Source organism: Bicyclus anynana, chromosome 10 (assembly GCF_947172395.1).
Source record: "Bicyclus anynana chromosome 10, ilBicAnyn1.1, whole genome shotgun sequence".
Taxonomy (NCBI): Eukaryota; Metazoa; Arthropoda; class Insecta; order Lepidoptera; family Nymphalidae; genus Bicyclus; species Bicyclus anynana.
In genome coordinates this window covers 775,492-797,340 of record NC_069092.1, presented here as the reverse complement: position 1 = coordinate 797,340, position 21,849 = coordinate 775,492, and the positions used below count along the sequence as shown (strand labels likewise).

Below are 21,849 nucleotides of genomic sequence, written 5' to 3'. Positions count from 1 at the left end.
TAGTAGCCTCTTAATATCTTCCTCCAAGGAGCAAGGACATCCTTGGTCATATTTAAAAAAAACGAAAATTACGCACATATCAATACATACCCCAAAGACACATAAACATTATTCTTTCTAAGATATTTCAATTAGAGCGTGATTAGGCATATAAGTTTCGAGAGATTACGCAAATTCAATCGCAGCCATCTTTAATAAATACGCTAATGATTGTTGTAGTGAACAGTGAGTGAAACTAGTGCAACAGCTGAAATGGCTCGCAGCGAGGATGCGCACAAGGTCAGCTTCGAGGAAGCGCTCAACAGAACAGGTAACTTCCGAACACGATACACTTTGTGTATACGTAATGTGATGTAATCATTACGTCGATTTCTAAATTCCTTCTATTATTTTTTGTTCCTCTGAGGCTTGAATCATATCCAGTGCCAATATGCAGTCATTTTTAATTAAATCACCTTAGTAGACTGCGATCTCTCCTTATGCTAAGTGACGATGCAGTCAGAGATGTAAGCGGACTTACTTGGAAAAGATCCAAGTGTAACGTACCTCTGATTTCTACGAGACGGTACGATAAATCTTTTAGCAGTACGTATTTGCTAATAGGGTGGTTGCTAACCACGGTTGATGTCTAGACCAGACCGAACTGGAGTTTCGAATTCATATTTTTTTCAATTTAGAAACTATGAATTTGAAACTGACTATATTAGGACCTCTCCGCTGTGAACCACAATACTGCCTGTAGTGTTCTATAATAATCTATGCCTATAGCCATGTGGCACGTCGATTCTTTTTCTATAAACGCTATGAGAATGACATTCGTTATCGACTAGTCACGTGATCAAGTTGTCGATCGGGTCTGTCATTCCCATACATTTTATTAGTTTTCGAAGCATTAGCATTCGTAGAGAACGAGATTCGACATGATTCATGGCTACAGACACTGATTCGGAATACTTAACATAAAATTGTGATAACATTGAAATTAACCTGTAGTGTTGTGTTTTCTACAACAGTGCGTTAGGATTATGTAGATGGATACACACCACTAAGCCGATTTCCATATCGCTAAATCAGCTTTTTATCGCTAATACGACGGGACTGATTAGTCAATGATAGTTTTTTCAACAAAAACGAGCTGAGCTATTGACGATTTTGCTAATAAACCACTGGGTACCTGATTCTTAGCCAAATGTGAATGCAAGAATATAGTTAAGCGTCTCTGAAAACCTTTTCTTCTAAATTATTCGCCTAGTTAAAAAGCGTCTTTGAAAACCTTTTCTTCTTAATTATTCGCCTACTGGTAGGATATGAGAAGCCTACACTAATCTATACTAATATTATAAAGCTTGTTTGTTTGTTTGGTTAAACGGGCTAATCTCGGGAACTACTGGTCGAATTTGAAAAATTCTTTCAGTGTTAGATAGCCCATTTATCGAGGAAGGCTATGGGTTATATATTATCCCCGTATTCCTACGGGAACGATAACCACGCGGGTGAAACCGCGAGGCATCAGCTAGTAAATCTATAACTGTATCCTCTGATTCGAGAATGACTAGTTTGTAATGCTTCAGGTTTCGGCTTGTACAACTACTTGGTGGTGAGCATGGCGGGATTCATAGTGATCGCGCTGGTGTGCATCGCCTTCAGCACCACCATCATCATCCCCACCAGCGCCTGCGAGCTCGGCACCACCTCCTCGCAGCGGGGCATCCTGGCTGGAGCGCCGGTCGTAGGTAACACCAATTTTACGTTTAAACTAATTCCTGGTGGCCTAATCACTAACTTTGAGTTACTTTCGTTGATATATACTAACTACCAATGTAATTTTCGTTAATAATGGATTCTCACATACCATTGCTAACTGTCAAAGCAGCAGTCTTTGACATGAATAAGAAAATTTTCTTATTCTGTGCACAACGCGTAGAACATCAACATCAACATCGTAGAACAACAACATAGAATGCGTGACATCGTTGTTAAAAACAACTCGAAAACATTATCCACTGTCTATCTGAGAAGGATTCTCAAATACCTCGGCCACATTGTCAGGAGACAAAGAGATAACATATAGAAACTTATGATCATTGGGATACGAAAAAAGTCGAGCACGTAGCCCGATGCGTGAATCAAATAAAATCCACGCCAATCTCGACACAAAAGTCCATGAGGCTCCACAAGACTGTATAGTGCACATCGTCTAGAAAATACTTATACTATAGTTCTAGGGGTCATGAGAAACAACCCACAACCCTTAACATATGAAATGTAATTTCCATTTACCATAAGAGAGACGAATATCTTAGCTTTCCTTGCGTGTGCCGTGCGGGTGCCTAGTATATCGCGTGGCAGAGAGAAAAACTCCGATCCGAGCCCTGGATTTGTAACCAATGGACTTAGGGTTAAGGAATTCCTTGACAATCGAATATACAGTTCCTTTAACAGCGTGTAATTTGACTCATTTCAATTTATTTATAAACGCATACCTAACCATTAACTTCGTTGTTATTAAAATTATGTGCATTCGATAGTGCACCTCTTAAAATCCCGCCTGATTGCTAACAACTGCCAATAATTCTATAATGTACTTTTAACAGTAACAATTGAAAATGTTTACACCTAACATGAATAATTTTTAGTTCAATATGGTGTAGGTTTTAGGTTCTACAAACCTACATACCTAGGTACAATTTACTGGTTAAACTTGTTTAATTAATTCCAGTCACTCCTTGTATAAGCTGATCCGGTCAAAAATGGCATTTGGTGTGAACATTCCGCGAATCTCGTTATCTAGAATAACTGGGCGCTAGTTCGACTTTGTTAAGTAGATCCCGGTCACGAAGGATCGTCAAGTGTTCAAGGTGACTAAGATACGCGTACATAAGATGTGTATAAGGTTAGAGGATTGAAATTAGCATCAAAATATGATAAATGATTGTTCATCCATTCCTCAAATAACTCAAATACAGTTTGAAAACGTCGCAGCGGGATTTGGTTCCACGATTTGCATGGATGAAACGATCTGCTAAAGGAGGTTCAGGTACTGAGGATAAAAAAACTAGGTAAGCTTTAGCAATGTGGTCTAACATTGCAAAAGAAACGTCGCATAAAATGCAAAAATGTAAGATTATAAGTTGAATAGGTTAAATGGATTTTTATTAATGAAACGGTAAACGGTATAATACCTTGTTCTTTTGTTGGCGTTAGAATCCAATGCTCGTTCTAACTTCTAAGCTAACCTCTCACATGGACTCCACTTTATGTAGTTTGGTCTAATATTGCCAAAGCGCAAAATGTGAACACGAAATAATAAATTGGTTTGGTTAATGACAAAGTAATAAGTTGTATCTATGTTAAGGATACTTCTTAAAGATGAAACGCGAATAAGTACACATTGTTTTTCATCCAAGGTCGTTGGCAATAGTGGCCATTGTTCGTGCTAGCCTAACATTTCACGCGAAAAAAAGACTCCTTATAGATAAGTACTTTAACATATGTAGAGGCTGATCTCCGTAATGGTTCAATTCCAGGCCTCATCCTGGGAGCAGTGCTATGGGGTTACCTAGCAGACATATTTGGGCGGCGATACACGCTCATCATATCGCTGCTCGCGGCTGCGACCGTCAACGCGCTCGCCAGCATATCCGTCAACTGGTTGATGCTCATGTTCCTGCAGTTTTTCGCCACTTTCCTGTAAGTATACAAACCAACTGAACAAGTAACGGCAAGTAAGCCTAGCGATGTACGAAACGCGGAGGGAACACCTGCGCATCGGTATTAAACGCGACGATGAGACTTGAGACTGAGAGCCATCCTCCTTCATCCCTCTAGCCGCCCCAAGTTACCTTAATTTTGACTTCAACGGTCAGCGATAAACTCTAGTTTCGTGTCGCTATTTGTAACTATTAGTTACACTAGTACGAAATCCGGCATAAGAAACATATACCCCCATCTTTCGACCGCTGTATCACGGAAATGGCGATACTTGAGAAAAAAGTGTAAATACACTTTTTGTAGAGAATCGGATGATCTACAATTTTTGTCTGAACAATTTTTGCTTATAACTCTCAGTCTTGCTGTAAAACGCGAAAAACCTATTTTTGCAAACTTTCACCATCAATAATTTTTTTTTCAGGGGGATTGATTGGGAATTTTCACAATTCATTTATAATAAATAGTATTCTGAACATTCATACCAATTTTTAGCTCTATGGGAATTATTGTAACCTTATTTCTATTTTAAGGATTAATTTGACTGGACTAAATATGCAATTTCTCTTAAACTAAAGTAATAAAGTGTCAAAAATAGAGGCTTAAAAACGAATAAACGAATAGATATGTTATTTAGTACCTACATGACAATAGTAATCACTGGCCGATTGCAGATTTGTCGAACTGAACTTTGGATAACCTATCGCCTACTTCGGGACCAAACAACATATATATAGGTATACCAATGTAAATTAACTTCAATCTATACACACTTTAAAAGTATCACAACCCCTTTCACGTAATATACCTAAGTACCTATTTGAGAAACTGTTACAAATTTTCACTATAAATAGAAAGAAAGAAAGAAAGAAAGAAAGAAAGAAAAGATAAGAAGTAATAAAAAAATTAAAGTAGGGCATGCAGCGCTGATTTACAGCTGGAACCAGAGATCGGGTATCGTCACGAACACAATGATGTAATGATGTAAAATGTAATGATCATTTATTTTTGTCTATAGATCTGCGGGCCAGTTTCCCCAAGCTATGACTATCGTCAGTGAGAGTGTTCCCATGAGTAAGAGGAACTTGTGCATCCTGCTTGTAGGTAGCATATTCTTGCTGTCCCAGGGACTTATGGCAGGTAAACTAATCTAACGATCAATCTACTTACTTTACAGCACAGGTTAGCCATTCTAACACATTGGGATCCCTTCGACTTTCCCGACTCAACTGTTGCCAATTTAGCTTTGTGACAGACAATTAAAATAAACTAAACAGACAATTAAAATAAATTAAAAGCTTGTATTGAATTATCGTGTAAGTAGGTAACTGAAAAATCACTTATTTAAAATCACAGACAATCAGACAATTTTATTTATATGTATTCCTTTCAGCTTTGGCGATACCAATAATCCCTCTCACGTTCTCATACTACCTGCCAAGTCTGGGGATCTACTGGAACTCCTGGAGGACGCTCATGCTGGTATACTCCTCGCCCAGTCTGCTGTCAGCCTTGTGGTTATACTTCATGTGCGAGAGCCCCAAATTTTTGTTCTCTAAAGGAAGAGAAGCAGAGGCGATGGATGCGTTGAAAAAAATACATAGAGTGAATAATTTAAGGTCAAGAACTGAACTACAAGTAAGCATTGCAGGGAAATCTACACCTCTATTCAGCTAAATGTCAGACATAAAAATTACTTGTACTTTATTGTTTTGTTTAATATTTGTTATATTTGTTTAATATGATTTTAGATAAAAGGCGGAATCTTGGTAGAGCCAGTAGATGGGGGAAACGCTAAAGGCGCCGGTAACCAATGCGCTCCCTTGTTCAAGCAACCCTTGCTGAAATCTACAATCATCATGACCTTACTATTTCTATTCCAACAGTTGAGTATTTGTGACATATTACAGTTTACGACGAAACCGATTGTAGACATCGAATACATCAATGACAACGTTAAAGATTAAACTAGCATTCTGACGAGAGGTCAGTCAAATCTAATTGTGTAGCGAAGGAACAAATCTTATTATACCAAGGAAAATTTAAAAAATGATTCGGTTCATGCACAATTTAGGGTCTTTAAACCTGCTACCTCTTAAAGCATGGTCCGAATTTGCCTGTCTATCTAATATCTATGGTAGGCTCTGATCTACACTAGTTTATAAAGTGGAAAGATTTGAATGTATGTTTGTTTATTCATACGGGAACAGGAACTACGCGGGTGATCCTTTATAAAATTAGGAAAACCTACAACGATCAGTAAATGACGAAGATTTTATGAAGTAATTGGAAACATAAAAAATAGGCGTCGAATTGAGAACTCTCTCTTTTTTTACTGGGCGGTGGTTTGACTTTAAAAAAAATATATTCGAATTTCGAATACATTTTTCCAGAATACCAGCTTTTCTGATCTGGCTGCCTACCATTTCTGCCCAATTCGTGCAGATACTGGAAACTGGGGAGGGCTCGAGTCTCACTCTCTGTGGCATCATTAGGAAAAGCTTAGATTCACCTCCTGAGGTAAATACTACGTCTTACTTATAACATAATGTAACATTCTCATCGTAATTCAATATAACATTTTTGAAATGATAAGGTATAATATTAATCGTTATCTATATAACTGGGATCTAAGAATCCGAACTGTAAACAGTTCGGATTCTTAGCCTGACCAGAAACATTTTTTTGGTCGATAGGCACAGGCTTGAGCACAATCATCATGGAAACCAATGATGAGATCTCGGTTGGCGAGGCAAGTACCTAGAAAGTGCCTTTTCACAATAATATATATTAAAATATCAACAATAGCCCACTCCAACATAAGACTCAACATTTTACTATCAGGCTTGCTTGTAGTCAAGCGCAAGATTTTACTACAAAAAGAATTTAAAATCTTCCAGGATGACGATGCGTGCGCGTTGAATGTGACGTCTCTCCTCATTGTCCTGGTGGTAGGAGCCATACAGTCGGTGACAAACGTGTTTATGAGCTTGGTGAGTATTGCATTGGTCAATTTGAGGCCATAAAGTAGACAATGATTGTCTTCAAAATCTACAATGAAGAAATCCAGGCTTTGCGACTGCAGCCAGGCCATACTAAACTTAAATCAGTATCAACACTCATTCGCTAGCAGCAAACATATCTTTGAAGCCTGAGCTACGTGAAGTCCTTGGCGTGTTATGTGACTTGCCTAAGGCGTTTTACAGTGTGCAATTTGAAACTTTGGTTAGAATACTACTTATGGAATCAATGATGAAACTCTAAGCATGGCTCAACAGTGGAGTGCACTTCATAGACGCAATAATTCACAAATTAAAAAATGTATGGGAATGTTCACTATCGACAGGTCACGTGATCAAGCTCTCGATCCTTAGACCATTAAAAAGCGATCGGATCTATCATTACTATATATTTTGTTAATTTTCGAAGCGTTACTGTTTGTAGAAAGAGAATCAACGTGCCACATGGCTTGAGACTCTTGAGTTGCCTCCAACTCTCAGGTCTAATTTACCAATTCGTAGATCGAACAACACTGCGCTTTTCAAAGCACACTCATTTGGGACGATAGGTCCGGTCCATTGGCACTTCGAATGTGCCCCGCCGAATCACCTGTGTGACTCGTTATGTCACTTTGGTTCTAGAGAGCTAGTATTTAATGAGCTTTTGACATTTTGTGTTTTGTCTCCAGATGATCAGTGTGACTGGGCGGCGCAACATGGCGATGTTCGTGACGGCGCTATGTGGCTTGTGCGGCATCCTCGTCAACCTGATCCCCAACGCCATCGCCAGCGGCGTCATGTTCTTCATCTTCCTCATCGGCATCGTCACTTCGGGGCTGTACACCGCCATCGCCGTCGCCTTGTTCCCCACTTCGCTTAGGTGAGGATCACCATCCACCACCTATCCGGTATTTTAATGTGTGAAAAAGCCTACAGACTTCTACTGAATTACCAACTTGTACTAAAGTTGGATTTTTAATTTTGTACAATTTGAAGGTACGTATAGTTAGAGCTCCATAGATATTCCCTCTTCTGTAAAGAGGGAGGTCTGGCCCTGTAATGGGCCGTATAAACATAGTCTCAGATGATATTTGTTATTGATGATAATTATGATGATGACGATGATGCTTGTTGTTGTTGTACTTATAAACCTTTGCGAGGTTTGAGGTTGCGATTGCTTTGCACTATTGTCGTATCCACTCTTAGCACAGTCTTTTCCGACTGGTTGTAATGGAATGGGAAATAGTAGTCATATTGAAAAGATATTGCAAGTATTAAAAAAAAAAACAAAATAAATGTGAAATGAGGAACCATCTCCTTCAACAGAGCAACACACGGAACTGCAGGACACGCAAGGAACGTAATTACCTTACAATACACCTATCTCCACTATTACCTACTTCTAGTCCTGTCTTCTATTCTGTCGTTTGTACATAACTGCATTTATTAACGTGTACAACATTCTTATTTTGTTTTACAGAACTCTAGCTGTAGCACTGATCATGACAGGTCATCGGATCGGCTCGTTCGCGTCAGTGCAGATCATCAACCTACTGTTTGAGGTCAACTGCGAAGCTGGCTTCTACGTTTATGCTTCTATATTGGCAGGTAGGTTTTAGTTTCATCATTGTCAACCGATGGACGTCCATTGCACTTTTATAACTTCTTCTTTCAACTATTTGCTAATTGGAAGTCTTGAGCTGCCTATGTCAGCGGCTACATAGGTATATCTCGTGTCTGTATATAAAGACTGTGGCCAGGCATTTATAAGAACCTGAAACGGTGACGCCACAAGTATTCTTTAGCCGTTATTATAGATTTAGAAGAAATTAATTTTTTAATCTGTTCACAAACAAAAATGTGATACTGTTAGGTTTAAAGATAGATACCTACATTGTTTAGTATTCTATTATGTAAACGATTAACACAATTTTATAAAAAAAACTGGCGAGTGTCGATGGGATGGGGCAGAATGGTATAATTCTTCAATAATACGTACGAGTAATCCACCTACTGTTTCATTGTTTTCAGTGTCAGCTGTAATAGCCGCATTTCTGGAGGATGATAGGAAACTTGGACAAGCAAGCCAAGGGCCGAAAGACGAAGCGTCAAAACTATAGTAGTTTATATAATTGTACATACACTTACCGCATATACCAAAGTATAGACCTAAACATAGATTCACTTTTGTTGGGTATTTATAGCGAAATGATCTTAATGTTAACCCTTAATAATACGTACTTAATGTAAATAATTTATTTGTAAAGCTTTTGTGTTACGTTTTCATTTCATATCTATCTATTAAGTGCCATGAATAATAATGTTGGTTTTTTGTAATAGGTAATTTAAGTACGGTTAAGTAAGTAGTTAGAAATTATTATGTCTCTTCCTACTTTTTTGATTTCTCAACCTGAGTTATTGTTCATCATCATCATTATCAGCTGGTGAACGTCCACTGTTGGACGTAGGCCTCTTCCATGGACTTCCTAACAAAACTGTCTCGAGCCGTCAGCATCCAGCGCGCGGCTCCCTGCAATTCGCTTGATGTGTGTTGATGTGGTGTCGCCTTTCCAGCACTTTAGGACCCCAACGTCCATCGGCATTTCAAACTATATGGCCTGCCCATTGCTACTTCAGCTTCGCTACTCGGTGAGCTATGTCAGTGACTTGGGTTCGTCTGTGGATTTTTTAATTTCTGATTCGATCACGCAGAGAAACCCCAAGCATAGCTTGCTCCATCGCCCGCTGGGTGTTATTGTTGTTAATATTAAAATCTAATGTAATGTTTTCTAAAAACAACTTAAAATAAAAATATTACGAGGAAGCAGGTAATTGTTGTTTTTATTTTCCTTATATAAATAAATAAATTAAAATATAATCAATGAAAAACTATACGAGGTATTCTGAAATAATATTAAGTACGACACTATAATATAATATCAGCCTCAACTTTGAATTCTCTGCTTGATGTCACATCTGGCAGGGACCGGGCGAGGCTTCTGGCATCTTCTAGACCAGAGTCAGGCCATTGGCTCCATGCCTATCCATCACCTAATACTGGCACTTTAATAGACCCAGAATCTTTCCGCATTGCCGCTGCTCTCCGGGTTGGTGCTGTGCTATGCGCGGAACACAATTGCACATCTTGCGGAGCCCGCGTAGATGAGCTCGGCCACCACGGACTCGCCTGCCCTTCAGGCGCCGGCCGTTTGTCCCGCCATTCCGCACTTAATGACATCCTTAGAAGGGCGCTCGTCAGTGCTAACGTACCTGCCGTTCTGGAGCCTCAGATCGTGCGCAACGATGGCAAACGTCCCGACGGGATGTCATTAATTCCCTGGAGTATGGGTCGCGCGCTGGTGTGAGACGCCACCTGTGCAGACACTTTAGCTGCTTCATACATCCAGTCGACCGGCAGACATAGCGGGGCGGCGGCAGACATGCGTGAGCGTCTAAAGTTTCTTAAATACAGTTGTCTCGGCGCCCAATATGAATTCGTCCCGTTTGGCGTCGAGACACTAGGCCCGTGGGGCAGGAGCGCTCTGACTCTCCACAAGGAGATCGGCAAACGCCTCAGAGAGGCAACAGGCGACCCTCGGGCGGGCAGCTTTCTCGCGCAAAGAATTTCAATCGCAATTCAACGCGGGAATGCTGCCTGCGTGATGGGCACCCTACCAAGGGCGGCAAATTTTGATAAATATTTTTAGGTATTAGTTTTAATTTTAATTTATTTTAATTTTGTAGTTGTAGTTGTATTGATATTTCCTTATATTTTATTTTTATAATAAGTTTAGCCTATTTATGTACCTACTTGATTAATAAAAGTCTATGGTTATTAAGTACGTGATTAATTTAATAGAATTTAATAAATCATTCCGGAATTCTAGAAATTAATCCTCCGAGGCTGCAATAAATCATTGCGATAACTATCAGTCAAAGTCACTTGTCAGCTGACAGCTACCATCAAACGTCAAACTATTACTAATGTCACTGTCATGTCAGACTCAGAATCAGCTGTCAGATTTTCCATTCCAACTTCAAAGTGATAATTTTTGAGGATATTTTTCATTTAATTAATACAGTGCTAACCGAATAATGATATGAATAAAATATTCATTATACTTAGCCGACGATTTAACCATTGTATTCATAAACATAAGGTGTAAAATTAGCGAGCGTAGGCCAACGCGGCGTGAAGTTCTCTCGTGAATCGATTTTTCGATAAAGTCTGACTCTGATTAGTACAGCCCGGTCGGTAGAGCGCTAGAGCAGTGTTGATGCACTGGATTGCAGAGTGTAAAGTTCAATTTGCCGAATTTCGGACGTATTTATACCTTTAACGTGGTATAAAAACACGAGAATATTAACGTGAATTTTCACTTTCAAAGGTAAGTTTTATCTTAATTATGTTGATTTACCACGATTTACTCTTTTAGAGGACATAAATGATAGTTGTTTGTATTTGTCCTAGTAAATAGTCCTTGTTAATTAACCATTATACATCTTTACAGGTAAGTACATAGTCAGATTTGGTTAACTTGACATTATGGTCACTACAACCTGTTGATATAAGGGTTAAGGTTAATAATATGGATGTGTATGAACTGAACTGCTATATGACTGCAGGTTTTATTCTGAAAATGATTTACTTACATAGATAATGCTTAGTTTAGTAAACAAAACTAGAATCAAGCCACTAAGTAAACCATTTATAATATAATAATAATTATTTTGCATTTTAATGATGACCAAGTTATCATATACATACACACTTCATATACAGTGAATATAAAAATAAATGAAACACTTTCCTAGAAACTTTCACCTTTCTTTAAAAATCAAAATCAACTGCAAAATTCATTTATTTCAAGTAGGCTTAGTTTACAAGCACTTTAGAAAAGTTAAGGTTGACTCTACCACCGGTTTGTAAGGCAGGTTGTGCTGAAGAGAGGCATGAAACTCAACAGTAAATTATGTTTTGCTCGAGGGTCCAATTTATATAGCATTAGACAAATATCTTAACATCTCTTAGATTCAATGTGGGAGTGCTAGATCCATCATGTGGCAAAGAGAAAAATCTCAATCTGCTTTCCATCTATGTGTAGAAAGAAAGCTACAGTAAAACAAGTCAGCCCTCTCCACACCTGTTGTTCTCTCTGTCCAGCGATATTTGGTATAATCCTGAGCAATTTTGGATTTCCAAAATTAATCATTATTCATATTAAATATTCATCAAAATTGGTTCAGCAATTGGTCTCTCTGTTATCTTTATATGGCATTATGTACAATGCCATATAAAGATAACAGAGAGACTTACCTTCACATTTATAATATTTGTATAGATTTTGTCTCCTGCTCCTGAATCTTTAAGGCTTCAAGTATTCTTATGTGAGACATGAGAATACTTCAAGTCTCATTAGCTCTATGCTACTGTACCATGACATTACATTATATCTTAAAAACATCTACTTTTGAGAAACTGCAGTTCTTTAAATTTAAGTCCCCTACTCATTCAAAACACTGTATCTTCAGATACAGTAAGATAAAAAAGATTTCTATTTGTTTGTAATGGAAACCAAAGAAAAGCATTTTGTATCAGTTCTATATTTGACTGGGTATCCAATGCCAGGTAGTAAGGTCTAGTAGGAGTCTACCAAATTTGGCTATGCAGAGAGTTCAATAGAGAGCAGAGAAATTACGGCTTTTAAAAGAGCTCCTTAACCCAGGTTACAAGTCCCAGCTATGTTCAGAGTATTTCTCTCTCGACCCGGCACACATCCATGGAATACTAAGATTATATGCTTATATTATAGAAGAAATATATACATAACTAGCAGAAGCCCGCTTTTCACCCGCACAGTTCCAAGTTCAATTCAAATATTTGGATAAAATGTAGCCTATAGCATCCGGGGATAGTGTAGCTTCCTAACAGTAAAAGAATTTTTTTAATTGGTTTAGAAGTTTCAGAGCCTATTCAATATGAACAAACAATCATATCTTTCCTCTTTATAATACTCATACAGATTATATATTTTTTATTGATATTCGAGAACAAGGTAATCCACGATTGGTAACTCACTTCATGTCAATTTTGATATAATAAAAAGGTTCAAGTTTATTGCCAGCCAAGTTGTGGTTTATGATTGCTGTAATTATTGTTTATGTATATACAGAATAAGGAAGCCTTACAAGGGCAGGTATGTGTGCTAAACAGCTCTTAACCCAAATCCCATTATCAAAATGCCTCATAGTTAAGCCAATTTCTTTGCACTATCAGTTTCCGTATAGTTTTTCCTTACATGAGTATATATACTTTATTTTATGAATAACTTAACAATAGCAAATCTTTGTTGCAATCATGGGTCATATTTTTTGTTAGTAACAACATTAATTTAAAATCTATGTATAGTAAGTATATACAAATGTTAGAAAAAATAATTATCAGTATTAAGCTGGAATCAGCTGAAAGTGAATCCAACTCAGTTGGGCAGTGGATGGGAAACTCTGCGACATCCTTTTGTCCAAAATTCCTCAGTGCCTGAAGACAAAAGTCTTCGAACAGAGCATGTTTCCAGTGTTGGCTTATGGATCCCAAACCTGGTCGCTAACTGTTGCCCTCATAAAAATGTTCAAAGACACTCAGCAGGCAATGGAGCGAGTTATGCTCCTCTTCTATAAGCTGGAAGATCTGGAGGACTAGACTGTTAAAATAGACTCATAATGATGAGATCATTATCAGCCTGAATCTGCCAACTAGCATTATGACTGTGGTGTGGTAGCTCTAAGCCAAAAATACTCTACAAGGAGTGGCAAGGTGGCCCATTAAATAGGCTAATATGGATGGTGATAAATAGGGAAAATGAATACTTATAATAACGAATAGTAGCATCCTTATGTAATGGGCATCCAGGTAACTTGTACCTACTAAACAATTTGTAGAGTGAAGATCTGCATGATGTCATGCACATTGCGGCCAACACACGATCAGTTTTATCGGATGTGTTGCCGTTAGCGCTACAGGCACGTGAATTTACTGGATAGTGGGTGCCAAGCATAACTGATTTCCATTAGTTGTTGTAAAACACGAAGCTATCTTTTATTATTAAAAATATAAATAACTACAGGTAGGGTAGATAGATATTTTTCATTTCTCATACTCGGAAAGTAGTGTTGTTTTGATCTGAGTATTGGGTGGAAAATGCTGCTTCCCTACACAGGGAGGGAATAACTCATACAAATTACTTCCCACCTAAGGGCCCGAATGAACTTTAAAAATAGAACTGCTGTCATTAGCTGTGAAGTTTTAGGTTTTTTTTTTTTTAATTTGTCCCCAACGGAATTCGGGGACAGGCAAAGATCGTTGACCATACAGCCTCTTCAGACGTCAATGAAGTTCTAGAGGAAAACTCTTATGTAAAAAGTAAAGTAATTATAAAAAAATGCTACGGCCATGTGAGTTTCTAAACAGCCAGTGTAAATTTAGCGCAAACTTCTTAATCGGAATAAGCCGCAAGAATAACGTGTTGAATAAAATTTGAAAAGTCGACATACCTACTAATCTGTTACATAACAGTGACGGAGTTTAAAAAAAATAGATAATGATTAAAAAATATAATGACAATTAATTTTAAATATTATATATTATATATATAGTATTTAATATTAAAAAAAACTAAACTGAATTTTGTCTAAAGTTATTTCCGAACGACTATTTGCCGTCTCATGCTCATGCTCATGTTCTTGCGCTTTCTCTCTTTCTCTCTTCCGAAGATGGTGGATTAAACAACACGTTTTTAAGGTGCATAGTGCTATCTAAAGGTTTATTTTAAAAACCATACAAATGTGAACCAGTAATTTTATCTTGCAATAAGCAATATAGGTACTCCACCAAAGGAAAAGTGAATTCTATAACATTAGTGGTTCTTCGAGTAGGATGTAACGAGATTTTTACGTAGGTAAGTCTCGTATTTTTACGTACGTCGTAAAACAGTCGTCCAATTTGACGACTGCTTTACCGACGTTCCAAGAGCGGGCCAAATAAATAGACAATAATTATAATTTCCTCGTAATCGAAATGAAATTTCCTCATAATTGAAATGAAAAGTAGAGTGTTTAACACGGGTAAAACAATCAATTCCTACTCGGACTATAGCCGCACTCGCTACGCTCGTGCGTCGAAATACCTCGGGAATTGATTCTTTCCACCCTCGGTTAACAATCTACTATTCATACTTTGCGGAGTACGTAAGTACTCTTTCCGTGATTGTTATTTCGAAATTATATTCGCAAAGCGCTCCCTCGCTCTAGCTAATTGGGTGCTGGAGTCTTTGTGCCTCGTTGACCTTTGACATTTGCTCGTCACAGCGGATCTAAAGTATGAAAGGTGGCGCTGGGAACAATCTTGATGAGTGTACTCGTAGCGAGCTGTTATTGTGTATTATCATTATGGAAAATCTGCATACCTATACTAAAACATATTTTTATCTTGTCCTTTACTACAGTCAGTAGGTCGGAAAATTTTGTTTAGATATCTGAATACGATAAATTATTATAAATACAAATTGAAAATGTCCTTGCTTATAGAGAGTACGAGGAGCAACAATGGATTTTCATTAGATTGCATCATCACTTACCATCAGGTAAGATTTTAGTCAAGAGCTAAATTTTAAAAAATTAAAAACAAAAATCGTGTTCGATTTTGTCTTTATACCTATTGTTGCAACATTAACGGTAGCTGTGTATTTCAAACCGTCACGCCATCTGATTGGCAGGTACACATACAGCTGACCTTTACACGTGTTATCGGTGTGTATATCGGATATGTTAATTGTTGACGGAAATAGATGATTCAAAACGTGAGTGGAAAACTAAGTATATGAACTAGCCACCATCCCTCAGCGTTGTACGGCTTATCAATAGCGGCAGCTGTGATAAAGCAGAGAAATAATATAAAGAAAACCATCATACCTTTTTTGTATCTTTAACGTTGAGAGCCAATTAAGTTTTTAAGGAATAAGCTCGCGCTTGACCAAGATCTTACCTGACGGTAAGTATAGATGTGGCCTAAGGTGGGACGCACTTGCCTAGAAGACGCATATTCTCTCTCATCTTAAAGATGCCCAGGTTGTAAAAATAAGGAAACATTGTCTTCGGGAGAGAGTAACACACTAACTTCCAGTCTTAGTATGTTAGTCTAACTAACTAAGAAAAATTTTGTATCATGTACTATTTTGTATTCGGGGCGTAGCAAGTTTCAAAGTTACTCTCAATATTCCAAGCACATAGAATATGTTTTCAGTAAAGTATAAGAAATCATGTCCTCATTCACCAGAAACTTATCTTTGTGCCACCTCTAAAGTTTAATCTTTAACGGAATTTTTAGAAGAAGTTTTTAGGTAAATGAGGGACCTCTTTTTTTCAGTGAGTGAGTGATAAGAAGATGGCGAGCGGATCGTGGGAAGAGTTCTTCGCGGTGCACCTCCCCCCCACAGACTTCGAGGACAACCGCTCGCTGCTGAAGGAGTTCTGCGAGAGGCACGACCAGTACGGGAACAAAATCGTTCTTGTGACTGTAAGTCATTGGGTTTTTTTCCCTTCGTCTTGTCTGTCAATATCTAATCGGTATCAACCCATATTCGGCTCACTACGGAGCTCGAGTCTGCTCTCAGAATGAGAGAGAGGGGTTAGGCCAATTGTCCACCACGCTGGCCTAATGCGAATTGGCAGACTTCACACACGCAGATAATTAAGAAAATTCTTTTTTTTCTTCTGATTGTGTAAGTGCCGTAGGCTCCTTATGGGACCTCAGCGGCGTCACCGGGGGGTTGGGCGAGCGCAGAAGCATCGCCTGATGGGGCCCGAAGGCAGAAGCAAGTAGATGGGCGGAACGACTCTCTAAGGGCGTCTACTCTGAGACTCAGGAAAGAAAATTCTCTGGTATGAAGATTTCCTCACGATGTTTTCCTTTACCATTTGAGACACATGATATTTTAATTTCTTAAAATGCACACAATTGAAAAGTTGGAGGTGCATGCCCTGGACCGGATTCAAACCCACACCCTCCGGACTCGAAGTCAAAGGTCATATATATATATAGTAAAATGTTCTTTATTTAATACAGCCTACAGGGTCTAGCATACGGGCCAAGACATATAGGCGAAGAGGAAAGACAAAATGTCGACCAGAGGTGCTAATATGCAATCAGTGAAGAGAAGTATAAGTGTCGTCGGAGTTGGCTTAGTTCCATCTTTTTCGTACCCACGCAATGAAAGAGATAGCGGTATTTCCAATTGCGCCGCCATTGGTGGAATTTTAATTTTCTGTTCACGAGATTATATCGTTGGTTAACAGTAAGATACTCTGCAGTCGGGCCGGTTCGTTGGTCGACAATATAACATTTTGTCTTCGCGAGATATTACGTGGCACGCTTGCTAGCCCTGCTGCATGTAGCCACACGGTAGCTAGTTTCTGAGTCGTCATACTTGGACTGGCCACAGAACATACAACGCAAAAAACTAACGCTGGCGGGCATTCATCATCGTCAGAATTAACAAATCATATTCCGCTCACAGTTGAGCACGAGTCTACTCTCAGGTATTAGTCCACCCCTCACACACTTCACACACGTAGAGAATTGAGAAAATTCTTAGTATGCAGGTCTTCGCACGATGTTTTCCTTCACCGTTTGGGACGCGTTTGTGAAAGACGATAAAACTGAAAAGTTGGAGGTGCATACCCCGGACCAAATTCAGATCTACGCACTCAGAATCGAAGGCAGAGGTCATATCCACTAGGCTATCACAGCTCAATCAAACTAACAGGCTTGAACACGTTGTTCCAGTCGGGAGGAACCACAGTCCCCCTGGAACACAACACGGTGCGCTTCGTGGACAACTTCAGCGCGGGCACGCGCGGCGCCGCCTCCGCCGAGTACTTCCTGGAGCACGGCTACGCGGTCATCTTCATGCACCGCCAGAAGTCGCTGGAGCCCTTCACGAGGAACTTCACCGGGCAGAAGCTGTTCGACATGCTGGACCTGCAGGACCGGGGACCGAACACCACTATCACAGGTAAGCTGACATCGAACCACGTAATTACTTGCTTCTTCTTGAGGTTTGAGGTTTTCAAACTTTTTTCTCATTGACCACTTTACAGCTAGTATCCAAAACTTGACAAAAATGTGCTTATTTATTTTTTTAAAATGCAAATAACTGAAAAGTTGGAGGTGCATGGCCCGAACCGGATTCAGACCTACGCCCATTATATATACCTATGAACATTTTCGCTGCAGCTGAATTAACAGCCACGACAACATGACTGTTTTTATAAATAGTGAGAGTTGATTATGATTTAATTAATTAATAGATTATACTGTGAGTTATTTCAGCCAACTTTAATTTTTGATATCTACTCACAGCATAAGGAAGCAATCTATTCACAATTATTTTATTTAGAAAGCTCCCCATTCGGTATGAAACCAGATAAATTTTCGCGGACCCCCGTTTACGAATCGCGAACCCCCATTTTTATGTCACGTCAACGTAGATCCCCGCCGAGTCTTCCGTAGACCCCTGGAGGTCTTTAGACCTGCAGGGGTCCTGCAGTCACCTGGACTACTTTAGACAAATAGAATGTAATAGAAATTACATTCATTCAGTGCCATTAGCGTTGATAATAGATAAATGGACCTCGTTCCGTCATGTTACTCAGCCCACATCTTACTTGGTTACCGAGATACGGAATCTAACCAATGACTCCTTTACAAATACCCCTTCTACCTTCAAGCCCTATAGGATTGGTCCTCTTACTAATCTTATGCAATACACAATCAGAATAATCTAAGAATGTATAAAATTTGCTTTGGTCACGATAAAATGATTTCATTCACCTATGTTTTCTAGTGCTTTGGAAAAGGTTCTTAAGAAACAAATTATTATTAAGAAAGTTGCACAGAAAATTAAAAACGAATAAATATGAACTGACATAAAAAGAACTAAAATGCTAGTTTTCTTTATGGACAAAAACTGAAAATACGTGCCTAGTTCCTCAGCCATGATATAAACATGCACTCAGTATATTTGCCTGTCGATCGTAAACAGGCGTCAGTTCAAGGTCGACGAGACGTTTAGTGCCTTTGTTTGACTAATCGATGCTGACACAAGGGTGCTTCGGTGCTTTCCGTGCAACCTCGGTGTCTATAACTGTTTCTTAACAAAACATTTCAAGCTAAAAATACTTGAACAATATTTTCTAAAGATACAATTCATGGCAAATTGTAAGATTTTAGAAATTATAAAATACATGAATATTTTCGATATTCGAGAAAGACAGTGCCAAGTGAAGAGGAAATTCGTTTTTATACAAAAGTTAACGGAACAAACACATAGTTCACCTTTTCTCCCTTTGGGAATCATCATCATCATGATAAAGAAGGTTACGTCGCACTCCTACTGCCCATCAAATAACTTATTATCGGGTTACGGGAACGGTAACAGTCAAAAGAAGATTCGTTTTTCTTTCAATACAGTTTTCAGTATAGTTACATAGACGATAATTTATTAGATCAACGCCTTTGGAGAATCGTTCCGCCCATCTATTCTGCTTCTGTCCTCGGGCCCCATCAGGCGATGCTTCTGCGTTCGCCCCAACCAACAAAATGAGACCTCATTTAGAAGCCTACGCCACTTACACAATCAAAAAAAAGATCAACTAGTGAAAGTGAATACCCGTCAAATAATGTGCGAAATGCGAGCATTTACAAATGTGTTAAATACATCCCTAAATGCTCCCGTGTCGGTACACTCTTTTTGACTCAACGCACGCGCAAAATACGCTGCGTAATCAGCGCGCCAAAAATAACTAATGGTAGGTAATAATTTCGACTACGATACAGTACGAAAGAGATAAATATCTCTTTCGTTTCAGAAGAACGAAATAGAGTGCATATCTCAGATCTGCAGGGTGAAGTATCTCAGTGTACCGTTCAAATAATAAGTCACTACATCGTTTTTTATGATATTTTCGGTTATGCAATAATCTAACATCGTATTTTCAACGAAATGACTTAAGTATCTTAATTTTGCTTGAAGTGGCAATAGCAATAAGTAAGATCATTTCAACGAGAAACCGTTATTTACGTATTTTCGTTGAAATATTCATGTTTGATGATCGTAAAACAAAAAACCAAATGTTGTAAAATTACGTGAGAAAATTTCATTCAAATAACTATGTTAGATGATCACAATTACGAAAAAACGATTGAGTGACTTATTATTTGAATGGTAAACCGAGTTACATATTAACCCTGCGGCTGGTCAAAGTGTAACTGTCGGCAACTGTCGTCGGCAGTGAAGCAGGACAGCGTGTTCGTGCTGGCGCCCGTGCTGCAGCGCTACCAGGCGGCGCACGCGGCGGGCGCGCTGCTGCACGTAGCGTTCACGTCCGTGTCGGAGTACTTCTGGCTGCTGCGCGCCGCGTGCGAGCTGCTGGCGCGCACCGGCCCGCGCGCGCTGCTGTACCTCGCCGCCGCCGTCTCCGACTTCTACGTGCCCAAGGACAGGGTCGTGAGTGTCTCCTTCACACTCAGACCAATTATAGAAGGACCTGTATCGCACTCATAGTCACGAACAAAATTGTCTGTCATTTTCTGAGGAAAACGAGCTTAAATTTTGCATATGTCTTATACTAAACTAGAAGTCAATTACACAAAAAGTAATTTTTACGGAGCTCTTACAACTATTTAACATCGATTCTATAGAGACAGTTTTTATAATCGCATTAGATCGTTGATCATATACTTTGACAGAAAAGTAACGTCTAGCGAGGCAGGTCCTATACCATAATTGGTCTGAGCTTTCACTAGATCCTTCTGCAGACTTTCTTGATGAGTACAGTTTATCAACAAAGAAATTAGAAATGAAGGTAGAAAACGCATGTCATTTCATAACTTATTTATTTTAAATTATGTATGGTTTGTTTATAAAATGTTATATAAAATATATTACCCATATCTAATTGTTCTAAGTTTATTAATATAATTTATTTTAATTTATTTAAAAACAAGTTAATTATAATTATTATTAAGTGTGAAATGACTAGCGATTTATACCCTTATTTTGGTTATTCTGTTGCAGAAGTTATACAATTTAAATATAACAATAGTTCTAGAATAACGATTTAAAAAATGCTAAATTTAATTAAATGAATGTTCTCATTGTAAATGAACAGAATTTGTATTGGGTAATTTAATTAAGTATCAATACACAATGACCATTCCAGCCGACCCATAAGATGCAGTCAGCCAGCGGTCCCCCGGTGATCCAACTGCACCTGGTGCCCAAGATGTTGGCGCCGCTGGTCAACCTCTGGGTGCCGGAAGCCTACGTGGTGTCCTTCAAGCTGGAGACCGATGAGAACCTGCTCATCCCTAAAGCCCGAGCGGCCCTCGAGAAATATAAACATAAGGTAATAAGCTGTTTTGATTTCACTTGGTTATTTTTTGATGTGCCGCATGTTAGTATGGGACATATCGGACAAATCTTGAAGGTTATAAGAAGTACATCTTATGTTACGTTCGATTGGACACTTCTGCTGCTTCCTTTTACCACAGAACAGCAAGACGAAATGTCGTAAATGGTTACTTCCCTACGCTACAACCACATAGCTAAATCCAGTTGCCCTGCACCAAACATTTCGCTTCAACGTTTCATATCCGAACACTTGATTGGGAATTTTTGTCCTTAGTCTAGAAGAGCTTCTGCTCACGCTCTGATCCCCGGTGACGCAAAGCAAATATAAATTTGAGGGACTCAAACTGATATGAATTTGAGGGATGATCATTTCAGATGGTGGTAGCGAACATGCTGCAGACGCGGCATCAGAGAGTGATCCTTGTGACTCCAGACGCCAACCAGGAAATTGTGCTCTCCAGAGAAGAAGTACATGCAGGTATAAAATTAAAGAAATATATCAATATTTGGATCGTTATAGTCATTGTATTTCAGAAGATTTTGTATGTTTTAAGCACGGCAGTAACACACTAACTTAACTCGCATTGAAGCAGCGTGGTATGTCTAAGATCCAAAATGTAAGTCCTCTCTACTATAGCGTGGCCGAGTAAAAATAGACTGATGATGATGATTGA

The 21,849-nt window shown here is 38.8% G+C and overlaps 2 protein-coding genes across 2 annotated transcripts in view; both read left to right on the top strand.

Annotated features, from left to right (window-relative positions):
* Window positions 1-244: 244 nt before the first annotated feature.
* LOC112047917 (putative transporter svop-1) lies at window positions 245-9,530 on the top strand. The gene is made up of 11 exons (XM_024085217.2): window positions 245-310; window positions 1,572-1,733; window positions 3,528-3,690; window positions 4,727-4,848; window positions 5,102-5,346; window positions 5,460-5,593; window positions 6,102-6,228; window positions 6,609-6,701; window positions 7,397-7,587; window positions 8,188-8,315; window positions 8,739-9,530. The coding sequence occupies exons 1-11, from the start codon at window positions 253-255 to the stop codon at window positions 8,825-8,827; spliced, it is 1,512 nt and encodes a 503-aa protein (XP_023940985.1). The 5' UTR covers window positions 245-252; the 3' UTR covers window positions 8,828-9,530.
* A 1,182-nt stretch (window positions 9,531-10,712) lies between these two features.
* The window catches only part of LOC112047925 (phosphopantothenate--cysteine ligase), a 21,730-nt gene continuing 10,593 nt past the window's right edge, over window positions 10,713-21,849 (top strand). Inside the window, exons 1-6 of the mRNA XM_024085228.2 lie at window positions 10,713-11,095; window positions 16,129-16,278; window positions 17,548-17,776; window positions 20,055-20,269; window positions 20,985-21,170; window positions 21,551-21,653. Coding sequence (XP_023940996.1) covers window positions 16,147-16,278; window positions 17,548-17,776; window positions 20,055-20,269; window positions 20,985-21,170; window positions 21,551-21,653 — 865 coding nt within the window. The 5' untranslated portion in view covers window positions 10,713-11,095; window positions 16,129-16,146. The remainder of the gene's footprint in view (window positions 11,096-16,128; window positions 16,279-17,547; window positions 17,777-20,054; window positions 20,270-20,984; window positions 21,171-21,550; window positions 21,654-21,849) is intronic.